The 22,320-nt window shown below is 36.7% G+C and overlaps 1 protein-coding gene and 1 long non-coding RNA gene across 2 annotated transcripts in view; one reads left to right on the top strand and one right to left on the bottom strand.

The window, feature by feature from the left end:
• The window catches only part of LOC135837771 (plexin-A4-like), a 64,362-nt gene that overhangs the window by 40,742 nt on the left and 1,300 nt on the right, over positions 1-22,320 (top strand). Inside the window, exons 2-4 of the mRNA XM_065353159.1 lie at positions 12,813-15,615; positions 19,196-19,478; positions 21,986-22,263. Of these exons, the coding sequence (XP_065209231.1) occupies positions 12,922-15,615; positions 19,196-19,478; positions 21,986-22,263 (3,255 nt within the window). The 5' untranslated portion in view covers positions 12,813-12,921. The remainder of the gene's footprint in view (positions 1-12,812; positions 15,616-19,195; positions 19,479-21,985; positions 22,264-22,320) is intronic.
• LOC135837814 (uncharacterized) overlaps positions 8,172-22,320 on the bottom strand; it is a 76,435-nt gene continuing 62,286 nt past the window's right edge. Inside the window, exon 3 of the long non-coding RNA XR_010557258.1 lies at positions 8,172-8,484. This is a non-coding gene — a long non-coding RNA (uncharacterized LOC135837814). The remainder of the gene's footprint in view (positions 8,485-22,320) is intronic.

Genomic DNA, 22,320 nt, shown 5'->3' with positions numbered 1-22,320 from the left:
TTCGATGCTTTTTCAAGATCTAATATACATACTTCTCTACATACGTCAAATACGCTAAATATAGGCTAAAATCAATTATTGAGCTTTTTTGAGCTTTAAGGCGCAACTTTTTTGTAAACTTTTTTCTTCGATATTAGACTTCTTTCGATGCTCTTTCAAGATATAATATACATACTTCTCTACATACGTAAAATACGCTAAATATAGGCTAAAATCAATTTATTGAGCTTTTTTGAGCTTTAAGGCGCAATTTTTTTGTAAACTTTTTTCTTTGACATTAGATTTGTTCCGATGCTCTTTCAAGGTATAATATACGTACTTCTCTGTATACATTAACTGCGCTACGTATAGGCTAAATTCAATTATTGAGCTTTTTTGAGCTTTAAGGCGCAACTTTTTTGAAAACTTTTTTCTTCAACATTACACTTCTTTCGATGCTCTTTCAAGGTATAATATACGTACTTCTCTGTATACGTTGAATGCGCTACGTATAGGCTAAAATCAATTATTGAGCTTTTTTGAGCTTTACGGCGCAACTTTTTGAACTTTTGATAAAAACCTGCACATCTACGGGTCAAAAGCTTTTTTTTGAGACTTTGTCGATCAAAATCGGTTCAGCCGTTCCTGAGATCTCAGTATTACAAAAATCCGGTCATAATTTTAATATATAGATTCGATTCAGTACGTGTGTTTCTGCCAGCTAGCCTAAGTACATGATATTTTAATCATCAGTTAATTAATTCGATTATTTCATCGCAGATTTTCGTTGATTGGTGAACTGAATTATTTCGAACGTTTCTGTCGCAGCGTTTTGCCAAATGAAGAATTGTATCTCGATTTGAAGCCAGAACGTGATCCAGCTTCGATTTATCACTGGTATGCCATATTAATTCTATTTTTTCGAAGATTCGAAACAACAATTGATTCTATTTGTTCTATTCCGTTTCACCAGTTGAATTGTGGCGATTCGTACGTTAGTTAAAGAAGAATTGATTCGTTTGACGATTATTGAACCGAAATTTGCAGAAAAGGTAAATTGACCAGCAATTTATTCATATTATTTCTATTTTACTCGTAAAACTTGTACTTACGCATTGCTATTTCTCCAGTTCATTCGTTCTGCTGTGTCGCTGATTATTTGGCTGAAATTTGTTCATTTATTCGCTTCGATTCTCGTTGATAAGGTATTGATTATTTCCATTAATTCTATTAATTCTACTAGTTCTATTTTTCGATATGAATATCCATAAATTTATCATATGGGATGGTAACCAATACTCTTTCAAGAAGCCAGAAACTTCATCTTTCTTAAGACAGCGCGAATTTGATCGAGCTAGATTCAGAGAAGGGTTGTGGGAAAATTCTTTTGATTCGCTGTGCAATACGTTCTATATGGACGACATACGTGTCTACGAACCTAATTTTTCTCGATTAGATTTTCCAACGGATTTTATCCAATCTATAAGTATTGATGATTCCAGCGATAACTTATCCGACACTGATTCTTTTCTGTCCTCTAGGCCAATGGAGCGGTATCGCGTACCAGTTTGCCAGTATTGCGGGGAGGAGTTCGAAGCAGGACAAGAAACTGTCCGGAATGAGACCTGTCCGCATACTTACCATCGCGAATGCGTGAAAAGCTTGACTGAGCAACGTACACCCGCCGGCAATTTCCATTATCTACCCGCAAAATGTCAACATAGGAGCTGCGGCGCCATGTTAATTCGACAGCATTAGAGCAGAATGAAATCATGACCGGACGGATTGCTGATTTAGAACGCGAAATTACTCGACTTCGTCGCCCGGCACCGGACGATAACGGTAACTATAATGAGTATCCTCCAACCCCTTGGAGCCATTTTTTGATCGATACTCGATTTATCATCCCAGATTTCGACGATCATCTTAATCAAAGAGACGACGACGACGATGATATTGCTAATGCGCAACGTCAAATGGTAAACGACGATAATCCAGCCGGTGAAAACCAAGATGATCGAGCTCCAGATAATTACGCAAATGACGGTAACGCAGATAACGATCATAATGATGTCGATGAGCGTAACGATTTGAATGAACCAATCGATCGAGCATTTGCCGAAGGATTCGTTCAAACCAACGGTAACTTTATTAATTCTATTGAAAATTTCCGCATTTCAGTTGAAATGCAATCATTTAATCACGATATTAATTCTATTTATTCTCCAGAAGAACGAGAGATGCAGCGTCGCATGGACCAGGAGCGAGAAGCTCAAGATGGTGTAATATCTGAGTCGGTTCCAGCTTCGGTCAATGCTCCAGCTCCGCCAGCTCATAATCTCGACGATGTAAACCTTGAGGAGCCTCACCCGTCGAATTCTGGACCAGTTTTAGTAGCGCCAGAGCTGGGAGAAGTAGGAAACGTAGCCGGACCATCGCGATTTCGCGAGCCTTTCCGGCCCAGTACTCGTAACGTTTTCTCTTCTTTCTACAATTCCAGCAACGTATTGGTAAACCATGTTATGCGGAATGCAACCGAACAGCGCAATGATCATCAACCGCGCAACCAACCGCTACTAGATGATGAAGACGCACTGTACGAGGACTTCAGAACGAGGCGCGAAATACGGGTCTACGATGGCGGCGTCCAAAGCGCTGTATTTCCACATCGTCGTGGAAATATCATGGCTATTTTGAACCAGTCTGGCTACACTTTCAATACGCAGATTCAGCGCGAGCTTCGTCACGAGTACACTCTGCATAGCCAACAAATGTATTCTTCAGTTTACACGAGCTGGTCACCGGACGACCGCCGTCCGACCACTCACATTTTCCTGAACGGATGGTGGGTGATCGGCGACGGTCTCGCCCACGGCGTCGCCAGGGAACCGCTGAGACGAGATCCAACGCTCAAAAGTCGCTGGGACCGTAGCCGCTTCGCAGGAAGCTTTCTTTCGGCCAAACGTCTTCGTCACAACATCCAACAGCATGCTCGTAACGTACCTCGGTTCTGCTTAGTTGCTATGGGAGGACACGACCTAACGCTTGAGTCCGAGCATACTGCCAGAATAAACACGTCAGCGTTGATTCAGTTTTTGTTAGACCAACGCGTGGAGCAAATTCTCATCCTCCCGATAATCATCGCTGATCGACGACCCGATGCGGAAATAAGAAGATCGTACCGCGATTGGCAGCGAGGAATTCTGCCTCAATTGGACCGGTCTCGTGTCACCTATTTACAATTTTTAGAAGAAACGGTAGATCGCGTACAACCGTACCATGCCGACCTCGCCGGTATCATATACGCTCACCCTTTTGTTCATTTTGATATTATTTACCGTTTGGCTCATATGTTGCGTTATTTCGATTAATTCTATACCCGGTATTTGCGTAAATCTTTCGTTTTCTATTTTTTCGTTATTTGAATTTATGAATTTTGTTATTTTTTCTATTGTTTCTATTTCTAAGTTTTGAAGAAGACATGGCGATCCGGCTGAGTATACGATAAAACTCCTTAAGTTAGAGCCTGTTATTTTCGATATCACGAGAACTATGTGTCTTGATAATTTTACATGTCTTCATTAATTAATTCTATTTGTTCCCAGTTTATCTTCAATTAATTGATTGAATTTTTTCGTTGCATTTTTCTTTCTAACGGGTACTTACGTAATTACCTGTTTTTATTAGTTCTATTAATTCTAAGTTCGTGATTTTTTGAGTTTTGAATTACCTATTCGAGTATTATTTCTATTTGAAGAGTGATATTCCAAAACTCGCTTTGTCCATTTTCACAACTTTTCGGGAGAGACGAAAAACAGTTTCCCTTTAAACAGGTAAATTGGCTTTTTAGGCGAGCTTAGCACTTTATTTGGGTGGATTTATGATGTAGGAGTGTAGGTATACATTTCATCCACTAAATACTGCTGAAAAAAATTTCAATAAAAATGGACAAAGCGCGTTTTGGAACATTATTTTTTAAAAAATTTTTAGTGAATTGGCTATTTCGGTGAGTTTAATACCTCATTTTGGTAAGTTGATGATGTAGGAATGTGAGTTAATACTTCATCTACCAGGTACCACTGAAAACCCAACTTTGATAAAAATGGACAAAGCGAGTTTTGGAATATCACTCTTCATTTGTTCTATTATTATTGCGATTTGTTCCATTATATTTATGAGTAGCTGTAAGTTATGATTTTACTTCCAAAGATAAAAAAATAAATAAGAAGGTGGAATGAATATTATTGTTTTATTTTTTCTATTGTTTCTATACCTACAGCTTCAATTGGTTCAATTACTTACGGTGCAAATTCAACATGACTAGAAATAAACATCTCCGAGAACTATTCATTCTATCGTATCATTTCGAAGAAAAATATTCAATTTGAGTTTTTACCCTCTAAATAGTTATCATTGAAAATATTCATAAAAAAGATGTCATTTGAATAATTATACCGTGAAAGATTACTATTTATTCTATTTATTCAAATAGCCATTTTCTACACACAGATTCCTAATTTTATTTCTTCAAAGAGGTTACGATTATTATTTCATATTATTTCACCGTGAACGCGTAAATACTAATATTTCGACTTTATTTTAACATCATACAACGTCGATATCATTGATTACCAACGCGGATATTGTTCATTTTGCTTCGAGAATGTCCACGAGTTCATTTTACCTATCCAGACAGAGTTTAACTTGTTTAATTTGGTTAGAAAGTGGAATCTGCTGAAAAATGTTCGTCAAGAATAAAATTTGCAAATACACGATATTGATTCTATTGATTCTATTTATTCAAGAATAAAAATAGCATACAAACAAGAAATTATCAGCGAATTTATCTTCTAAAATGTAATTATTCTAACAATGCTGTCTACAATAGATAAGGGATTAAATATAGAATTGCCAGACATCTAGCGATTATCTACAGCTATCGCAGATAGCTTTCTACTCCCTTCACCCAGCATTTACAAGATATTTGCGAGATAATCCCTTCCACTGTCAGCCTTTTAGGCCATTTTTTGCACCAGGAATTTACGCAAGTACTGATTCTGTCTTCATAAGTAATTTGTTCTTCGTAAGGATCGTATGTCTTCGTTCAGTTCGTTCGCTGCTCAGGCTGCTTGTTTGTTCGTAGTTCCGGTGGTTTTTCTATAATTATTGATTCTAATTAGTTCGCCGATACTATGGCCAACGCGGAAATTGATCATACTTGTGAACTCTCGATAGCTGTTTGCCCTTTCTGTGACGGTTCGCTCGCTGTTCCTCCATCCGGTGCCACTGGACCTGCGGTACTAATCACTGGTAAGGAGTGTAACCATTTGGTACACTTGAAGTGCTTTATGATTAAAACAAAGCCTCTTAAAGAGCGAAAAATACCTTGTCCGTTCAAAAAGTGCGTCGCTAATATTGATATCAAAGCGCTACGTGAAATCGTCGTTCAAAAGTCACCGATCGCCGAAAGCATTCGTCTCATCATCAATAACGCTACGAGGTCCCAGCTCACAGAGATGAATATCGCGATGAATAATCAGCACGAACACAATTCCCAGCTCGCCTCTGAACTTCGCCAAGCTCTACGACAAAATGCAGCATTAACCGAAGAAATTCAAGAGAAAGATAAGCTTATTAAAACGTTACAAACCTCAGCTTCAGCATCGATGCCTGCGATCACTATTCCTGAGATAAATCTCTCCGAAACAAGCTCCGATGATGAAAAAACTCCAGCTCCAGTAAAAGATTCTTCGTCGCCGTCATCCAACCCAGGTACTTCTAATAAACCTACGATAACAGTCGAAAAATTACGTGCAGTGTTAGAGAGCTTTGCTACTGAAAATTCAGAACCTCAACCTTCGGTATCCGGTTACGTACCTGTTCGACGCTGCGATCAATATTCAATTTCCTCAGCATCTTCGACTACATCAGATATCAACTTCGAAGAAGTCTTTCATCCAGTGCTCCAACCATCTGCTCCAGCTCACGTCCACGAAGCAGCGCCTGTTCCAGCTCCAATTATACCTGTAAACAGAGAGAATGCACGATTAAAAATTAACAGAATCGATATCAAACCGAGCCAGTCTATTACATATTATCACGATCCAACATTTGGCGTATTTTCGAAGCTTCGCATTCCTCAAAATGGCATCGTGACTACTGCAACATTCCACGCTTTGGTAGCGGAACTACCGTTTTATTTAGATCGACAAATTCCGCGCGACATGACAAATTACTGTCATGATCCACAATTTTACTTCTACTTAGTCGCTGGAAAATTAAAACGTTCAGATAGTCGCCGCGAACCGGTATATTTTATACAAAGTCATTGGATAATTGGCGACGGGATCATTAACGGTATAGTCGACGATGCTGTAGCAGGAAATATTGACCTTATCAATCAGCTGCCTAATAATTTATTCATCAATCGTTCGATCACCATCAGAGATTTACAAACGAACTTGCGCAAATTTGTTGTTGTGCTGCCGAAGTATATTGTTTTATCAATTGGACATCGCGATATTGCGAATAAATGCAAGCTGGATGATATCACTGAAGATGCAAAGCGGTTGATCGAATTCATCAAGAATACACACGTATCAAAAATCATCATTCTGCCACCGATCATCACTAAAGAGAATACCCAACTTTGCAAAGATTTTCGAGCATGGCTCCGGTATAAAGCTGTATTGTTGAGCAGCACCCAACGGATAATTTACCTGCATGAGATTGAGACGATCATCGATAGACAACATCCGGCAGAGAACGATCTTCCAGTTCTTTCGCAGAGTTTCCATCTCGAAATCCTGCTAGGATTAATTCCATATCTAGCTGATAAGCGACTACGAAAACCATACCTCAAGCGACCGAACTCTCCATCCTATAGAAGAGCTGAAAAACGACGTTAACAATTTGTATTAATTACCATGTATTATTAATTCTATCGATATTTTCGCAATTATTATCATTTTTTCTAAAATCGGTAAATACAGTACGGTGATTGATAACGCTGGTTACGTCACAAAAAATAGTTCAATTTTCAAACCAATCACAAGCTAGTATTATTTTTTCAATTTGTTCAATTTTTTTTTTTTTATATTTATTCCAGTGAAGTGAATTAATTATTATTTTGAAGAATTTGTATATTATTTCTATTTTCTAGTCATTTGTTCATTTACAACGAGTACAACCTTTTAGTTGAAAACTGATTTATTATTTCTATTTATTCTATTATTTCTATTAATTTTGAAGAAATGGCTGATTTACAAGAAAATATTTATTCATATTTATTCTATGCCGCTAATGAGCAAATCAACATTTGGTACCAAAATTCTATTTTAGCTCTGTGGAATGCCAACATTATTCATACACGCTGCGAAAATTCAGAAAAATTAACTATACCTCACTTTGATCTGGGAATCTACGATATCAATTCCAATAAATTTACTAAAACACCTCGACATAGCAATTATAAATACGCCTGTGATGGAATTAATCTAATTAAATTTTCAGATATTAATTCTCATTCTTTTGAAATTAATTCTAATAAATTGGTAGTTACGCAAGACACTCGAATTCTCAGCGATTATGATTTGTTCTTTGCGTGCAAAAATATTAATCTTCAACATTTATCAATTCCTCACTTCAAATTAGTTCAAGGCGTACCAGGCTGCGGTAAAACTACCTACATTCTAGATAATACCCGAAACATTGGTGATTTGGTTTTATTCCCAACGAAAGACAGTGCAGAGAATTTTCGCAGGCGTTATAATGAGAAAAATGGATTTTCAATCGATGAAAATATTCTACGACGCAATTACCGAACTATTGATTCTTATTTGATGAGCCAAAATACATCTCGTTATTCTCGAATATTTATTGATGAAGCTTTCTTAATTCACTTTGGTCAAATTATATTTGCTATAGAGAAAGCTGGCGCTTCAAAAGTAATTTTAGTCGGAGACAGACATCAAATACAGTATATTAATCGTTCGCCGTTACCATCAATCCATTTTTCCTGCATTCCTGAATATTTAATTGCGGAAATAGAATTTTTAAACATTTCATTTCGATGCACTCTTACCACCACAGCATTATTATCAGAATTTTATGAAAACGGAATGCTGTCTACTTCACAAGTATATGCTGAAATGAACCTGCATACGTTGAAAAACGTCAACAATTTGCCTCATTTTATTGATTCTCATTACCTAGTATTTACGCAAAACGAGAAGCAAATACTAGCCAGCAGAGGATTTCCTGTAAACACCATACACGAGTACCAGGGAAAACAAGTCGAAAATATCAGATTAGTTCGATTAATTCATCACCAGAATTCAATTTATGATAGCCTACGACATATCATAGTGGCTTTCAGTCGACATACCAAGAAGCTAGATTATTACACAGTAAATAATTTAGACCTACCTTCTTCACTGATTCTGCATTCACGTAAGTTGACTCTGCATGATTTCAATGAGGTATGTATTCTTCCCATTGGTACTCCTAAATAAAAAAAAAAAAAAAATGTCATAATTAATAATGAGTTTTTTACAATTTTCTTCTCATACATGGAAATGAATTTTGTACATACATTTGAATATTTCCAGTTCACATTTTTCTATTGTATTTTCGATTTTCAATTTTTATTTATGAAAATACCTGATGTTCTTTTTTCATTTTTCATACTGTAAATATTTTTGTTACTTTTTATTCTCTACTTTAGATATTTTTGTATTTTTCACTTACTGTATTTTGTAACTTTTTACGCATTTTTCTATTTTATATTTTTTACTCTTGAGTTTAATTTTCCATGTACCTTTCTTCTATCTTTATCCCTGGAATATCTTGGTTGAGTTGTAGGGATTTCTTATTAATTCTATTACTTCCGGTACACACTTCACAAGCACGTAAATATGCTACATAATTCGGGGCAGTGGGCGCGGATGATCATCATTGATTCTATTAATTCTATTGATTAGCTGATAGGTTGGGCACGCAGATTACTGATGCTGAATATGAAGATTATTGATTCTATTGATTTTATTCTCCCGCTTCTTATTGATTTACGTACCATATTTCTCCCTTGTTCATCTGTTACCTAAATCGGGGCATTTGTAGAGGGAGAAAAAACAGCTTTTTCTGCTACCTAACTGGGAGAAAAAACATTTACTATATTGCCCAACCTGACGCGAATATTCAGCTCGCGGATACTATCAACGAAAGGGTTTTTCCGCGATCTCATGACATAATAATCAGCCAATCATAGTCCAGAAACGCGCGCATCCGCTGCCTCTGCTGCTTGGTCCAGACTCATTTTTACCCTAAGCTCATAGTTGCTAGTTTCATTGTACAGTCAGTATCCAATGTACTGCCGAACTGCCTGGTCAGCTCTCCTAGACTCTCCGAGGCTTGGGGGGCTACCAGTGTGGATTCGGGGGTCAGAATATTCATTCTACTAATTCTATTCGTTCTATAACGCAGTGGATGAAACTAGCCAAGTACGTGGAGCTCAGGGGTCACTATTTACGGAAGTGCCTCTTATTTACGTGTCCAATTTAATTGGATAGGGAATCTTTTCACACTGACTTGTGATACTCCCTATAATTATTAATTCTATAAAGTCAGGTGTATTGGAACTTCCGGAAGTGTAAACCATACTACAAGCAATTTTTAATTAATTCCTAGTATGGTTGGAATTAATTATATTGTCTTCCCAACTCAACATAAATCCCAGGTATTTATCTTTTCTTTTACCAATTTTTTATCCAAAAATACCAATCCGAGAATAGGCTACGAATTAGTAGTAATTCTCAACCTCCCTTTCCTTCTCCAATAATTACTCTCAACAGATATCAACTTCATGTTGTTCTTTTCTCATAATTTGAGATAATTAGATGTACTTGAAGAAGATCTGTGTTCTTATTTACGTATTTATATTCGTTTCCCAACACTCAAATTTCATCCTATGATGATATTGGTGGCTTGGTCACTCACCCAGAGGAAATAACAAGGAGTAAATTCTCAATTTACGAGTTTTTATTAATTCTGGCTCAAACCCCAACCGATATCTAGGGTTGGACCCCCATGAGGTTCTCGGACTGAACCAATGGTACTCAGGGGGTCCTGTTCATGTAGAGAGATTCGTTACTTTCGTAAATCCTTTCCTAGAAGCTAAGGATCGCAGTAACCTGCACCCCAGATCTGCATAATCTCCCCCTACACATCCTCAGATTTTTTTCAAGCAATGCCAATTTTGCCTAATATTCATACAAGCAACATATAGAATTTTTCTCCCATAAGAGCAATGTAATTTAAAAATGTTATCCCCTTTTGGTTAGTTAGGAGAGTAGCCACTAGATGGCGACTACTTTGGTGACAGTTGCCAATTTTATTTTGCCTAATATTCATACAAGCAACGTATAAAATTCTGATTTCTCTTTCAAGTCTGGAATTATTTAATTGCGGAAATGAGAAACAAACGACCCTATCAAAGCGAAGGCAAACGCTTACAAAAATCAGTATTTTGAGAGGGCTAAAAAACGATGATTTTTTTTGTGCGATGAGTTAATTTCTTTGACTATATATACATGGACTACTATCTTCATTGTTGCCGATGAAGCCGAAGTAATAGAGGTACTAGATCGGGAGCATCGGGAATTTTCATGCGCGCGCAGGAATCCCACCCACCCTCGCACCTTCCAATCACGGTGAACCACGGAGCGACGAACACCCTCCTACGTTCCAACAACCGCTACGCTCGTTGCAACGAAATCTCGCGCATGCTCAGAGCCCATGTCCCGATCTAGTACCTCTATTGCTTTGGCTTCACGATTCCCATTCAACAACAATAGGAGATAGCAGTCCATGTATATATAGTCAAAGGTTAATTTGCTTCAAAATTTTGAAATTCAAATTATGATTTTTTTTGAAAAATTCAAATTTGAAAAAAAAAACAAACGAGCTCGAGCAAAGCGAGGGCAAAAGCTTCTAAAAAAATCATATTTTGAGAAGTAAAAAAAAGTTTCTTCGTGCAGAAAGGAGTTCATTTTTTAAATACAAACTTCAACATTTTTCTTGAATTTGAACAATGAGTTATGGAGGAAAAAGAGTAGGTAAATAGCCCAAGCGAAGTGAGGGCAAAAGCTCTTGAAAATGTGTAATTCAATCTCCAAAAAAATCGACAAATGAGCTCTTTTCTACGGAATGAAGTTCGATAAAAAGGAACGCATTTGAATTTTTCATTTTTTTCACTACCTTTTCGACAAAATTCACTACTTTTTCACTGTGGCGAGATGGCGAGCTTTCATTTCTCTAAAATACTCAGATGGTTTACAATCACCTCGAGAAATACCTTTCAGTAACTTTTTAACACGTTCCGCATCGCTTGGCTCGAATTCTTTTATAATTTTATCTTTTAATGTAGTAAAAGGACTTACAGTTGGTGGATTGTTTATTATATCAAATACGCGATTTGTTATTTCATGTGGCAGTGACACAACCATATGATCAAATTTATCCTCCTCAGATGTAATTTTTGCCAGTTTAAATCGAGTTTCTACCTGCTTTATCCATGTTGTAATGCCACCAGGAGCGTTGACTTTATAATCTGGAATGATAATGTTATAGTAACGGTTTTGATCTTAGTCCAGGAGAATTAACATTCTATAGGGAAAAGTTTGATAACAAGCTGAATTTTGGTATAGGGGGTTTTTTGATACGCCGAACACGAATTTTGGGTGTCCGGGTGAATCCGGTGTACGCTTCCCCCTTTTTTGTGGACCTTTTGCCCCCCAAATTTGGTTTTTGGCGTATCACTCCCGAAAATATGCATTTTAACGAAAAATTCCTTTTGTTTTTTGTTCTCCTCTAAATTCCGCGTCGAATGAGGGGTCAGCAAAGTTTCCAACCCCAAGGGGGGTGGGGCTAGAACCACTAAAAAAGGGGTTTCCTGAAAAATACATAATGGCTATGGGGGCCTAAGAGGGGTGAAATGGTCGCCAAAAGCGTTCGAGTTGATATTAGCATGGAAGATGGGTACCATTGAGAAACTTCCGCGTGAAAAATTTCAGATCCACACCACCTCCCCTTTTTGGGAACCCCCCTTTTCTGAAATTTCAATAACACTTTTCTCAGTCCCATTTTAACCGATTTTGAAAATTTTTCGGTATGTTATGTATATCCTTATTAGGTATCCCCACAAAAATTTTCAACCCCCTCCCCTCATATTTACCCCTCAAAATGATGTAAAAATGTGTCTTTCCCCTAAGACAAATTTTTACATCATTTTTTACATCTTAACGATATCCGCGCGGCCAATTATATCTCGCCATCTCGCCACATTCACCACTTTCACTGCGTGATAGATACCCTGTTAATTGGATCCTTCCCGAATTTGCTCAGCGCTGTTCATTATTTCGCTAATCAATAATATTATTACATACAAGAAAACACAACAAATAGTACCAGGCAAAACGAATAATAAAAACCAAAAAAAGGTGAACTTTTTTCAGCTTACCTGAAAAATTTACAAACCTACAGTTGACCGCAAATCTGCGATTTCGGCTGACCTGTCTATAACAAAATAGCCGCCATTTTGCGAATGGAACAAACTTTTTTTTGACAGGTCAGGTTTGCTTTGAAAAATGTTCCTTAGGATGTCCCCTTCACGAAAGAAGTTGTCCCAGAGGGTAGGGAGAAGGGGTGGAATTAGTGCTACTAACATATGCTGGACTATAGCGCAGTTTTGAAACTTTCTCATGCAGTACTTCTAAATTCATCAACCATCAATGTAATTTATAACACTGAAGTCCACATCTTCTTTATGCTTCCAGATATTTCAAAAGGATACTATCTTTATCTACATCATAAGGGGAAAAAATAATGCACAAATCAAACGAACGATAACGTAGCTAGACTAAACACAAGAAATTTTTATTCGCAATGAATTTTCCAATGCTCTTACTCATACAAGTGATACACGCGTTTATACTTTGCCTGAACACGAATTACTCGAATGCAAAGTCAGGTAAGGAAACCTGGCGAGTGTTTTCAGATCAAAACGCAGTAAGGTTCGATCACTTGGCAGTAGATGAATATGAAAGATGGGTATATATAGGCGCGGCAAACCGTATTTATCAACTATCAACAGATCTCGAGCTGCAAATTAATTACACTATATCAGAACTCCGTCCTTCAGATTGTACTGCTGCTAATTGTTCACATAAACTGAAACGAAATATAACAAAGTTTGACTGGAACCATGTGCTGGAATTGGACAATCAGAATCAGCAACTGATATCGTGCGGTATTTTTTTCTTGGGAATCTGCCATGCTCACGATATCAGTAATATTTCGAAAATCTGGAGAACATGGTTTGAACCTATTGTAGAAAGCGAATTTTCGAATCCGGCTGTAGCCTTCATTGGTCCCAGTTTAACAAAGAATTCATCAACACCACTACAAACACTGTATGCTAGTTTCACTCCTATCACTGACGAATTTCAAGTTAGGGCACAGCAAAAATATTTTTCTTTGGTTATTACACAAAATAGTACTTCCTATTTTACGAGAAATGAGTGTCCCAATTCACACTATGATGAATCAGTGTATGGTTTCAGTTCCGAAAATGTGGGCTATTTTATCGCCTCCAACACTAATCGGGGGCGTACGGTAAATGGGTATCTAATTGTGATAGATACTAATAAAAACAATTCGTGCAATAGAGTTCCTATACTTTGCAGTTCAGGTCCAGATGTGAATCTAGCAGACACGATCCAATATGCCTATATCCAAAAGCGAAATCCAGATTCTGGTTTAAAAACAGATATTCTGTACACGCTACAAAAAGACTACCCCTATGCGGATGAAAGGATAGAAACTGTCTCAGTATGTAGACATCGAATGAATAATTTGCATTCTCAGATTCAAAAGGATGAACCGCTGATCGGAGAGCTGATATTTTTGCGTACACCTAGTGAAGTAATTGTGACCGCAATGGTAGTTACCTCGATCTACAATTACACAATCTTGTTTCTTGGTACCAGTGACGGTCAGCTACAGAAAATATCAATAAAAGGATTTGATTCGCCCGATCGGAGTACTGCAAGTAAATATGAAGACGTAACCATTGATGCGGGGAGTTGGGTACATTGGGATATGCTGATTGATTCTACAACGAACTTTTTATATGTCATGACTGGAAAGAAGCTCACCAAAGTGAAAATACATAATTGCGATGAATATAACACATCACAAGCATGTTTGGTGATGAAAGATCCTTATTGTGGGTGGTGTTTTCCAAGTAATAAATGTTGTTTGAAATCAGAGTGTGATGTTGAACAAAATCCCATCAACTGGATCTCGCATGACATCAATAAATATATAGACGCATCTTCAAGTATTGCAGACAAATTCTCAAGAACAGCGGAATCGAATGTGAGCTTCAAATTAATACCTTCGCATCCGTTCATCAACCATACAATAATGTGTTTATTCGAATTCAGCAATTTTTCTATCAATACAACAACCATATGCAATAAAAATAGCATTAACTGCGTAACACCCACTCCTAATCATTTACCTCCAACACCGATCTATAATCATTCCATAGGAGCTCAACTATCAGTTCAAACCAACCATTTCCCACCATTTCAAAAAATGCAAATTCATTTTTTTGATTGTACAACATACAAATCGTGTAAATCGTGTATAACTTCTCCTTATCCATGTCACTGGTATGCAGATGAATTTAGGTGCACAGATAATGCAATTTGGAAAACAAATGATATAGTAATCGGTATAAACTTTAGCAGCACCAACTTCACTCAACAGAATCGTGAATCGTTTAACGATGGAAATAAATACTCAAAAAACGCGATGTTTTGTCCACAGTTTTTCTTCAAAAATAAATCAGACATTTACATACCTGCCCATACAGAACAGAGGAAACAAATACAAGCGTATCATAGGATACCAGAGAATTTACAGATTGCTCGTAGAAGATATACCTGCAAATTTGTATTTGACTCTAACCACATAAAATTTGTGGACGTTTACCACAAAACAGCTTTTTCAGCAAATGGTATGATTGAGGGAGAATTCGAATGTAATGATGAGATATTTTCCTACGCTGAATCAAAACCTTTCATAACAGTCGAATGGTCAGTTTTATTGAACGGATTACCACTTGACAACACATACAACACACGTATTGTCGTGTATAAATGCGCCCATATGAGTGATCAATGCACAGCATGTCTGAATAAGAACTACTCGTGCATGTGGAATTCAGAAACTGGAGAATGCAAATACTATAGCTTAGATGATACTTCCAACATTATTGATCCGTGGTTTCGTGATATACAGAAATGTTCAAATTCAACAATCCTGCGAAAAAACCAATCAACAAATTGGCTAACAGAAAACATCAATTTAATAATAAGCCTAATAGTGGCAGTAACATTTACTGTAGTCGCCGTATCCGTTATTTATTCTAGAAGATCTGCAGCACGATCGCGAAAAATGCAACGACAAATAAATAAAATGGGTATGGAAATGATATCTATGTCGCAATGCGTAAAACGCGTCGTGATCGAAAACGAAATCGAGCTGGACAAAAATGCATCAACCATATTGGTAAGTATTCATTCAGAAATTTCTAACACAAATTCAGCTAACAACATCCCACCTCACCTTTACCCTTTAACGCCTGAGAGAGAATGTACATATTTGAGTGATCATCTCATTTTGGAAATAATTGACAACTTTCCTCAATGTCTTTGAAAGAGTATGTTGATTTCCATAGCCAAATTCACTGGTGAAGAGCCAAACAAAAACGCATAAAAATTTGGTGTCGACACATCGGCTGAAAATCTTTCCAATTGTTCTTATGACTCGCAAAGGAAAAATTTAACGCTCCAAAACATAAAATTTCAATTCCTTTTTTTAGAGCGGGAAAATAACGTAAAAACGTGAGGGCGAAAAGGAAAAAATTGGCACATCAATTTTTTCTTTGGGAATGTGTTCAGATGGACCCCCTGAACTGCCAAAAAAAAACCGACCCTCCCAACCCTGGAGCTAATTTTTTTAGGGGGCTAAAACCGGTTGCGATTCACATTTTTGGCGTTTTACTCCGTAAATATTAGGTTTACGATAAAAACTACCATGACTAAAAATGTTCCCCTTCAAGTTCTCGATAATTTGATACTACGCTCGATACCCACCCCTCAAAGGGGGTGTCTAAAAAAAAGGGGTGGAAAGATTAGGCGTTTCAAAAAATGTCAGTCTAATAAATTAATCAAAGTTACCACTTAATATCATTCGTTTTCGCTCAAATTTTGTTTTACAAAGTCTACACACCCAACTACTAATCAAACCACCATTGAATGGACTTCAACCCTCCCCGGGGATTGGTGGGGGGTGCTTGATTTTTCAAGTAACACACAACTGGATCATGTATTCGCAAAACGAATCTGGACGTGCGATATATCGAATAGTGTGTTTTCGAGGTCGCTGAATACGAATATGAACTTATTTCCTGGGTCCAACCCCTCAAAGGCCCTCTGTGCCCCAAAAAAGGGATCAAAATTTTGAAAAATCGTGAAAAGTCGAGTGATATATCGAATTATCGAATAGTATGTTTTCGAGGTCGCTGAATACGAATATGAACTTATTTTTTAGGTTCAGCTCCTCGAAGTCCCCCTTTCCCCCAAAAAAGGGAGTCGACATTTTGAAAAATTGTGAAAAGTTGTGTGATATATTTCTGCAACTGCAGCCACCTAGGCAACCGTTTTTGCATTTGTAAACATGTTTTCAACACTTTCATATGCAATTTTTGTCAGATTTTATTAAACTTTCACCAATTTTGGTGCTCTAAGTATTTACGTTTTTCAAGTTTGAACGACATATTATTCGATTTTGGTTGTACATATTTTGTCAGCTTTTTCTACATCATCACTCTTGTTTTTGATTATTTTTAGTGATTTTATCAACAGTGATTTTTCCTTGAAATTCTTATCCTTAATCTTTTGCTTTTTGGAAAATTTCACTAAATTTTCATAATTTGTCTTATGTGAATTTAATATATTGTGTTTTATTGACATCAAATAAAATAATAGTCAATTCACAACAAGTATCTATATCATTGTTGAAGCTTGGTCTTGGTCTTGGTCAAATGTTTAGCTTACGTGGCAACTGACAAATTGTGTAAATACCTACTTAGTTGTTCTTTGGATTTGTTTAAAATTTTATACTTGTTATGTATTACGTCTTTAACTCAACTATAACAAATAGTCGATTACCTACTTGTTTTCCAAGTTCTGGAGTTCATACAAGTAGTAAAATGTACAAGTTATTCAAAGAACAACTACTCGCATTAAGTCTTCAACACAAATAACAAGTAGCTGATTACTTACTTGTTTTTCCAGTTGAAGAGTTGAAACAAGTAGTAAAATGTACAAGTTATCCAAAGAATAACTATTCACAACTTAATTACAAGTTGTTTCAAGCTGCGACAAGTTGCATTTTTTTGCAAGGGAGTTGGCACCTTTGTTGGGTAGGAACCAAAAAATAAGATCATATTACTCAGTGACTTCGAAAACATACCATTTAATATGTCACTCGACTTTTCACAATTTTTCAAAATTTTGCCCTTTTTTGGGGCAGACAGGAGTTTTGCGGGGTTGGGACCAAAACATAAGTTCATATTCGTACTCAGAGACTTCGAAAAGATACTATTCGATATATCACTCGACTTTTCACGATTTTTCAAAATTTTGACCCCCTTTTTGGGGCAGAGAGAGACTTTGAGGGGATGAACCCAGAAAATAAGTTCATATTCGTATTCAGCGACCTCGAAAACATACTATTCGATATATCGCACGTCCAGATTCGTTTTTCGAATACATGATCCAGTTGTGTGTTACTTGAAAAATCAAGCACCCCCCACCAATCCCCGGGGAGGGTTGAAGTCCATTCAATGGTAGTTCGATTAGTAGTTGGGTGTGTAGACTTTGTAAACAAAATTTGAGCGAAAACGAATGATATTAAGTGGTAACTTTGATTAATTTATTAGACTGACATTTTTTGAAACGCCTAATCTTTCCATGCCTTTTTTCAGATACCCCCTTTGAGGGGTGGGTATCGTGAGTAGTATCAAATTATCGAGAATTTGAAGGGGAACATTTTTAGTCATGGTAGTTTTTCTCGTAAACCTAATATTTACGGAGTAAAACGCCAAAAATGTGAATCGCAACCGGTTATTTAGCCCCCTAAAAAAATTAGCTCCAGGGTTGGGAGGGTCGGTTTTTTTTTGGTAGTTCAGGGGGTCCATCTGAACATATTCCCGAAGAAAAAATTGATGTCCCAATTTTTTCCTTTTTAAAAGCACTATTTGCCCGGTTTATTTGAACAAATTCGACAAAAAATTTTTACATCGCAGCAGTTAGAATAAAATTAACACTTCACAGGGCGACGAAAGGGTTAAAATTTAAAACTTTCGTATTTTCGTTCCCCTTGCAACCCATTTCGATGTTTGGAGTCTACCGTTGCTCAAAAGTTCAAAAATGAATTCAGCGTCCCTAAAATCTCTAATTTTGATACCCGACTACCCGTGTTGTATTTTTTTAAAATCAGCAATTTTGGCCCTTGAAAAATTCCAGATAACTGTTCGTGCGTAGGAGTTGAATTGAAAGAATTTTTCACATTTGATTAACTTCGCTCAAAAAATTTATACAATTGAGGCTGCAACCCCTGGTGCAGCGCTAGTGTGTTTGCATTGTTTTAGAATTGAAATAGGGGTATAGTTCCAAAAGTTGCTACCTCAATTAAATGCAAATTCAGGTGCCGCGCTAGTTGTCGTTTAGTTGAAATAGGGGTATTAGTTCCAAATGTTGCAACCTCAATACTTGAAGAAGTTTGAAAATCGCTTTTGAAACAACCTTTTTGAATTTTAAAATTTCAAAAACTCGCCAAAAATCCAAAAATGAATCTGAGAGACTGAAATTTTGGAAACAGACGTTTCAGGAGATGCTCTTTTGATACCTATAGCTTGGTTTTGTTCAAATTGAAGAATACCAGTTTGAAAGATATCCTGGTGGACTCTTCACAATACACAGCCATTAAACACCCGCAATTGGCAGATTTTTTACGAAATTCATGAATTTTATCCTCACACGTATCTTATCTACCTACACCTACCATCTCTCTCCAATTCTAGAAAATACCAAACGTCACCATCGTATACGAATCTTATCCAATAGCAGATACAGATGAAGTGGCACCGACGCCAAGGAGTGAATATGGAGGACCGAGGAGTGAATATGAAGGACCGAGGAGTGAATATGAATTACCATTGGATGAAAAGTGGGAAATTCCTCGAGGAAACGTTGTTCTGGGGGACTTCCTAGGAGAAGGGGAGTTCGGAAGAGTTGTCACAGGAAATGTTTCAGGCCTCTTACAGCCACACGTCGTCACAACAGCAGCAGTAAAAATGTTGAAAAGTAAGTCTCTAGGTATTTTTATAAGCTTTGATTTTTGTGGGAGACGTATATTTGAAGAGTGATATTCCAAAACTCGCTTTGTCCATTTTTATTGAAGTTGGGTTTTCAGTGGTACCTGGTAGATGAAGTATTAACTCACATTCCTACATCATCAACCTACCAAAATGAGGTGTTAAACTCACCTAAATAGCCAATTCACTAAAAATTAAAAAAAAATAATGTTCCAAAACGCGCTTTGTCCATTTTTATTGAAATTTTTCTCAACAGTATTTAGTGGATGAAATGTATACCTACACTCCTACATCATAAAGGGTGCAATTTATCGTTACTTTAAAAAAGGGGGTTAGCACGATAACAGTAGTGGGTTATCACGATAAATAAGTATTCGCGATGAAAAAGAGGATTGCACGATAAAAAAGTGTATTTCACAATAAAAAAATGTATTGCACGATTTCTTAAAAAACAAACGATAAATTAGGTGGTATCCCACGACCCTCTTCATTTAACAGGCCGGAACCGCTGCTAACGGCAACACCGCATTTTTACGATTATCAGGCCCAGAAAACGCATTGTTGTTATGGCGAAATATACATTTTTGAAGTTTTTCGTTAATTTCTTTTTATGGGGTACATTTTACTGAAATTTTCTTTAGCATGGTCGAAAGAAAATTAATTATTCTATCGAATGGTATATATACTATTGAATTTCACTTCGTAAGTAAGCTTATAAGTAGGGAAAATGTGTACAGCAATTATTGAAGGTCCTCTATTATCAATGATTGTAGCAATTATTTTCATGTAAATTATACAAATCTGTACATCGTTGGAAAGAGCATAAAAAATGCTACCTTTTGAGTGCTATGAGTGTTGAGTTAGTTGTTACAGTATTTGAAATAATTGAATTCAAATTTTCAATTGAAGATTTTCTCAAAACTATGACAGATTACTTGAAACTCGTATTGTTCAAAATGTAGCGTTTTTTATCCTCTTTCCAATGATATATAGTTTTATATAATTTGAATGAAAATATTCGGTGCAATTAGTGATAATAAGAGGACACCCAACAATCATTTTACACAAATTCCGAGTTGATTAATAGTAAATTGACTAAAATTCAACAATGAGTACACCATTCGATTGCAAATGTTATTCTCTTTCGATCTTATGCAACAAAATTTTCAAAAAATCAATGTTAAAAATGTTTTTTAACGAAAAACTGTTTAAAATTGTATCAGGCCCATTTAAACGCATGTTATCTTTGGCGTGACTTGGGCCTGATAACATTGTTGCCAGATTTCGCGGTTCTGGCCTGTTAAATGAAGAGGGTCGTGGGTATCCACGATATATATGATAGTAAGAACAATAAAAAATAAACAATTTCCACGAGAAGTTTCTGACAGAACGAACGATAAATAAGTGATGTCCACGATAAATAAGGATAAATCAACGACAAAAAGTATATGATTTTTGCGAGTGAATAAAAAATGAAGTGTTCTAGTAGGTAGTAGGTACCTATTTCAATAAAGCTTTACGAGATAACGCCGGACGACCTCGTTTATGTTTTTGACCTAATGGGATGGATTTTGCTGCCAAGGGAAAGTTGAAATTCGGAAAATTTTCACCTGAGCCTGATATTTTTTACCTATTTGATGGCTTTTGCACCCCCCTTCTGGAGTCCAATTTGGGTTTCGAACCAAAATAACATCAAAAATGAATTCTGGAGTCCAAAAAACGTATATATCAATATTCTACTCGACTTTTCCAAAATATTTACCCCTTTGCATCCTCCTCCTAGGGCCCCCATTTGAGGTTCGAACCAAAATAACGACAAAAATGAATTCAGCGCCTCAAAATACCTGTGAATCAAAAAGATTGACGTCCAAATTTGCATTCATTTCTGAAATATGATTTTCGACACCCTAAAACTTTTGTCAATGAAAAATATCGTGCTAATCAATGAAAAATATCGTGTTTATCATGAAAATTATCGGGCTAACAACCTTTTTCAATAGTTGAAAAATGCTGTGCTTACCACCTAAACTACCGTTACTAAGCCACGTTTTATCGTTCAAATGGTTATCGTGCTAACCACCCTTTTTATCGTTCGATTATATATTTCCCCATCATAAATCCACCCAAATAAAGTGCTAAACTCGCTTAAAAAGCCAATTTACCCGTTTAAAGGGAAACTGTTTTTCCTCTCTCCTGAAAAGTTGTGAAAATGGACAAAGCGAGTTTTGGAATATCACTCTTCATTTTCTTTCTAAGTGCAAAAATTTTACTCAAGTGACTTGAAACACCAAAAACAAGTAGGTACTACAAAAATCGCAACGATTGACATTCGAAATGTTTGAGAAGATTCAGCAAAATGAAAAAAAAAAAGTTACCAAAACTCACTCAAGGTGGTTCGAGTGATGCAGTCACTTGACAAAATGAAAAGTGCATTAAAAAATTGTAGATACTTTACATGATGAATCAATTTACATATTTTGTGTATTCATTTCACAGCCACCCACAAGGACACAGACATGGTTAGCTTAGTAACCGAAATGGAACTGTTGAAACTAATCGGCAGACATGACAACGTACTTAGTCTACTCGGATGTTGCACACAAAATGGGCCATTGCTCGTCATCATCGAATACTCTCCTCATGGAAATTTACTCGACTTCCTCAGAAACCACCACCAACCTTCAAAAGCCAGCGTAAATGACTTGTCTGAAAAAGTTCTGCTCACATTTGCTCTACAAGTAGCCACAGGCATGGAATACTTGGCTTCTATAAAAGTAAGTTTTTTCATCAAGTTGATAGTGGACCAGGCGAACAGCCGAGTTCTACTGAAA

Source organism: Planococcus citri, chromosome 1, assembly GCF_950023065.1.
Source record: "Planococcus citri chromosome 1, ihPlaCitr1.1, whole genome shotgun sequence".
NCBI classification, from domain to species: domain Eukaryota; kingdom Metazoa; phylum Arthropoda; class Insecta; order Hemiptera; family Pseudococcidae; genus Planococcus; species Planococcus citri.
Note: the sequence above shows the minus strand (reverse complement) of the source record. Positions and strands in the feature narration are given on the sequence as shown.